The sequence below is a fragment of the Octopus bimaculoides genome, unplaced genomic scaffold (assembly GCF_001194135.2).
Source record: "Octopus bimaculoides isolate UCB-OBI-ISO-001 unplaced genomic scaffold, ASM119413v2 Scaffold_51101, whole genome shotgun sequence".
NCBI lineage: Eukaryota > Metazoa > Mollusca > Cephalopoda > Octopoda > Octopodidae > Octopus > Octopus bimaculoides.
This window is the reverse complement of record NW_026315910.1, coordinates 115,742-120,569: the sequence shown is the minus strand read 5'-3', so window position 1 is coordinate 120,569 and position 4,828 is coordinate 115,742. Positions and strand designations below refer to the sequence as shown.

At 39.0% G+C, this 4,828-nt stretch overlaps 1 protein-coding gene across 4 annotated transcripts in view; it reads right to left on the bottom strand.

Moving 5' to 3' along the window:
• The window catches only part of LOC106875648 (uncharacterized), a 45,019-nt gene that overhangs the window by 2,609 nt on the left and 37,582 nt on the right, over positions 1-4,828 (bottom strand). For 2 of the 4 annotated variants that reach the window (XM_052978226.1, XM_014923887.2), the window contains 2 exons: positions 3,843-4,120; positions 1,636-1,708 (listed from right to left, as the gene is read on the bottom strand). Coding sequence is in view for 3 of the 4 variants with exons in the window: in XM_014923887.2 (XP_014779373.1) it covers positions 1,636-1,708; positions 3,843-4,120 (351 nt within the window). In the remaining variant the exon portion in view is untranslated. The remainder of the gene's footprint in view (positions 1-1,635; positions 1,709-3,842; positions 4,121-4,828) is intronic. The other 2 variants (XM_014923886.1, XM_014923888.1) reach the window with 1 other exon arrangement.

Genomic DNA, 4,828 nt, shown 5'->3' with positions numbered 1-4,828 from the left:
GAGAAATAAATAATTAAATAGTGTTTAATGAGAATTAATGAGAAAAAGGAGATTTAACGAGATAGAATGATTTCTATAGAAGGAAATAGAGGGGTTGGATGGGAGGGGGGTAATTGGGAGAGAGAGAGAAAAAAGACGGGGGGGGGGGTTGAGTTGATTGAGAAGAAAGGATGGGGAGAAGAGGGTTGAAGAGGAAATAAAAATTTGGATGGAAGAAGGGAGCTGAAAGGGAGAGAAATTAAAGGAGTGAAGGAAAGAGAAAAGGGAAAGGGTTGGTGGCGAGAAAAGGGTCGAAAGAGAGTGGAAAGGGCTAAGACTGTAAAAAAAAAGAAGTGAAAGAAAAAAGGGTTGAATGATAGAGAAAAGAAAGAAAAAGAGAGGAAAAGGCTTGAAAGAGAGAGTGAGTGAAGGGCTGAGAGAGGGTTTAAAAAAGGGTGAAAGATAAAAAGGGTTGAATGACAGAGAAAAGAGAGGTAAAAAGGGCTGAAAGAGAGAGAGAGAGAGAAGGGAAAAAGACAGAGGAAAGGGCTGAGAGAGTGTAAAAAAGGGTGAAAGATAAAAAGGGTTGGATGATAGAGGGGAGGAATTAAGGGCTGAAAGGGAGAGAAAAGAAAAAGTTGATAAGGAGAGAAAAAAAGAGAAGGGTTGGAATATATAGGAATAGTAACATAGGGAGTAGAAAAAAGATTAAACAAGATAAAAAGGGGGTTTAAACGAATAAGAAGGGATTGAAGAAGAGAGAAGTTAAGGGTTGGGATCTAACAGGGAAAAATGTTGAAGAGGAAGATTCAGTGTTGAACAGGGGAAAAGGGGTTTAAATGAGATAAAAAAAAAAATTTTAAGTGGAGGTTAAAAGGAGAGAAAACAAAATAAGGTGAAGAAGAGGAAGAGATGGTGTTGAACAGGGAAGGAAAAAAAGGGGTGAAATAAGGTAATTTTTTTGAAAGAAAACAAGGGGTGAATGAGAGGAAAATGGGGTTGGAAGAAAGGACAATGGCTTGAAGAAGGAAAAAATTGGGTTTAATAACAAAAGAATGAGTTAAATGGCAAAAGACAATTAAGGGAGTTGATGTGAAACAAAGGAAGATTACTTGGGAAATTAATAGGATTTGACAGGTGAAAATAAGGGAGTTAGTTAGAATAGATTTTGTGAGGGTAGGGGGTCTTTGGGTGAGGAGGTGGAAGGGGATGCTGTCTATCAAGGTTGTAGCAGAAGTTAGAAATAAAATTATAGGGAGAAAAAGAGATCAAGAAGATCAACATAAGAAAAAAAAAAAGGGTCAAGCCAGAAAAGGGGCCAAACCATAAAAAGAAAAAAAAAAAGAAAGAGAACAGAAAAAGAAAAACAAACAAGACACAGCACCAAATCTGGAAAGTGGGGGCAAGAGAGGAAGCAAAGGGCAAAAGAAAAAGGAGATAAAACAAAACAGAGAAGATGGTTTTCAGAGGAGGGAGAGCATAATTTATCTCCCCTTAGGGATTAACTAAAACAAGTCAAAATAAAGAAATAGGGAGAGGGCTTTGTTTTTTTCTTTTTTTTTTTTGGTAGAGGGTAAAGCAAAGAAATAAAAAACAGGAACAAGGTGTGAAAGAACAAAAGGGGTTGCTGTTTGGTTAAATTAGACATTCTGGTACCTTCTATCAGACTGTGCCTCAGGTCGTGTTCCTTAAACCGGATGCCACCAAAACTAACCACAATATCTTCAATCTGCGAAGAGTTTTATTTATTTATTTGTTTTTAGTTTTCTTTAAGGATCTTTTTGTTGTATTTTGAGGGAGGGGGGCAGTTTTAGGTTTATACAGGAAAAATAATAATAACAATAATAACGACAATAATAATAAGAATAATGTAGTGGTACTTTTCTTTCAAAACCCATTCGGCCAGCAATGGCAAACATGTTGTTTCTTGAAGTTGTTATTCTCCATGGGGTTAATTACCGAAATAACTATGAATGACGCACGGCCGGATAGAAAAGCTGATATACAATTTCTAGTTAGTTCCGACCCATTTGACCTTCGTTTTGACGTGGGTTTTTCATAGTGTTCAAAAAATGCAATTACTTTCCGAAACACTCTAAGATACAAACTAAAACAGGAAGTTGAAAAAAATTTTTAATATTTTCCAACTTCCTGTGTTAATATATAATTATCATGTGAAAACTATTTCCTAGAATTTTGAACTCTTATGCATACTTCACATATAGATAACAAACACATACTGTTGGATTCTAATACTGGAATAAACAGATCTGCTTCAAGGGGACACAGCTCCACGAAGCTCAAGGTGTCACGCAGTGGGACTGAATTGATACAATATGACAACTATTTTGAGAAGAGCGAGATCGTTGCCAGTGCTTCTGGACTGGCTCTTGTGCGGGTGGCACATAAAATACACCATTTCGAGCGTGGCCGTTGCCAGTACCACCTGACTGGCCTTCGTGGCGGTGGCACGAAAAAGTACCCACTACACTCTCAGAGTGATTGGCGTTAGGAAGGGCATCCAGCTGTAGAAACTCTGCCAGATCAGATTGGAGCCTGGTGTAGCCATCCGGTTTCACCAGTCCTCAGTCAAATCGTCCAACCCATGCTAGCATGGAAAGCGGACGTTAAACGACGATGATGATGAATACCAAAAAAAAAAAAGAAAAGAAACAAACTTCCCCCGACATCATCGAAGCTTGTCCTGTTTCCCTCGTCCCACATCTTAGCACTCTTCACTTCCGTCCTGGTATCCTGTGGTCAATATTGGGTGCAGTTTTGCGACCAGGACACAACGGCTGCCACTTCAAGTGTCACCATCGAACAATGAGAACACTTAACAATGTCCAGAAAGTTAGACACAGTGGCCGGGTTCATTTTTCTTTTCCTTTTTCCTGTTATTTAAGCCATCACAACACTGAACTGATTGTTATGTACACACACAAACAATCATGGCAATTATTTTGTTACATTAACCTCTTAACATACACATTTTGTTTTTCTTTTTTCAATTTCCAAGCAAAAAAATATATTTCTTTATTATTTACGTTGAATTTGTATACAAGAAAGAATAAGTACACAAATTATTTTGGATCAGTTATCATTATATTATGAAGTTTTTGATAGGAATGATAGGTACTGGGTGCCACTTTGGCGCATGACCTACAACTTAACCCTTTCGATACCAACCTGGCTGAAAGCACCTCTTGCTCTGTAGTACAAATGTCTTGTTTCCATAAGTTCTGAATTAAAATCTTCCACCAAACCTTAGTCACAATTTATGTTCCTAACACTAGCTGAATGATAACGAAGTTATTTTACTAAATTCTTTGTTATATTTAGAATTAATTGAAAGAAACACAGAACATCTCAACAGAAATATGGTAAGAAAAGGGTTAGAATATATAATAGAGAAACAATTCTTGACCCCCTGGCTGAAAGCACCTCTTGCTCTGTAGTACAAATGTCTTGTTTTCAAAAGTTCTGAATTAAAATCTTCCACCATATCTTAGTCACAATTTATGTTCCTAACACTAGCTGAAAGATAACGAAGTTATTTTACTAAATTCTTTGTTATATTTAGAATTAATTGAAAGAAACACAGAGCATCTCAACAGAAATATGGTAAGAAAAGGGTTAGAATATATAATAGAGAAACAATTCTTAACCCTTTCGTTATGCGCCTCCACATGTATATACATATGTGTATGCATGTATGTATATGTGTGTATGTATAAACATATGTATGCATGTGTGTGTTCACACATGTAAGCTTATGAGTGTGTTCGTCTGTGTGTGTTCATGTGTGTGTGTGTGTGTGTGTGTGAGAGTGTATATAAATATATATACTGTTATATATATACCTTAGCCCATTCTTCGCTGTCATCAAATGTGGTCTCCTCGGCGGAGGCACAGTGCCCTGCCACCACCGAATCGCTGGCAAGGGATTCAGCGGCCTGAATGCCTTGCTGCTTCAGTTCATCCATTGCGCCCGTCGTCGCACCAGACGAACTCACATTCGTCAGCAAGGTGTTGAGCGACCGCCTCGAGTTGCCGGCAGACTGGGGTTTCTGCATGGCGTCATCGCAGATCTGGGACTTCACTCTTCGGGCGCGACCCCTCACCGAACCCCGCAACAGACCTGCAGAAAACAAACATGGAAGAGAAGAGAGGTAAGGGTTAGGATACACATATGATTGAATCTCTTTAAAACCTAATATCCCAATATGGAAGCAGACAGGTTTGCTGTTTACAGGACCAGGACTGACCTGGGGTTAAACAACAACTATAGCAATCAATACTAAGTAGTATACAATACATTAGATGATGTAGTCCTAGATACACTATGCCTGAATAAAGGATGGGATGGTCACAGCTGGAGCGTCTTTGATCATGGGCCTGTCTGGATCAGGACTGACCTGGGGTTAAACAACAACAACAACTATAGCCAGTAATACTAACTGCTATACTGTACATTCGATAATGTAGTCCTAGATACACTATGCCTGAATAAAAGATGAGATGGCCACAGCTGGAACTTCTTTTGATCGTAAACACTGTCCACTAAATCTGTGACTGACCTGGGGCTAAACCGTTATAATCCACAGAGATAATCCAACATGTAAAGGAAAACGGATAATCCCTCACTTAAATCGACCAACCTCACCCCCGCCCCCACCCCCAGCGCCCACCTCGTGGACACACAAATGCCAGCTGTTGCTCTACCAACCTAATCCCCTTTTCTCACACACACACGCGCGCGACCCACATATTGTTATATATACACACACATAGATGCACACATATCTATACACAAGGATATATGAATGCAAACACACGCACACACACA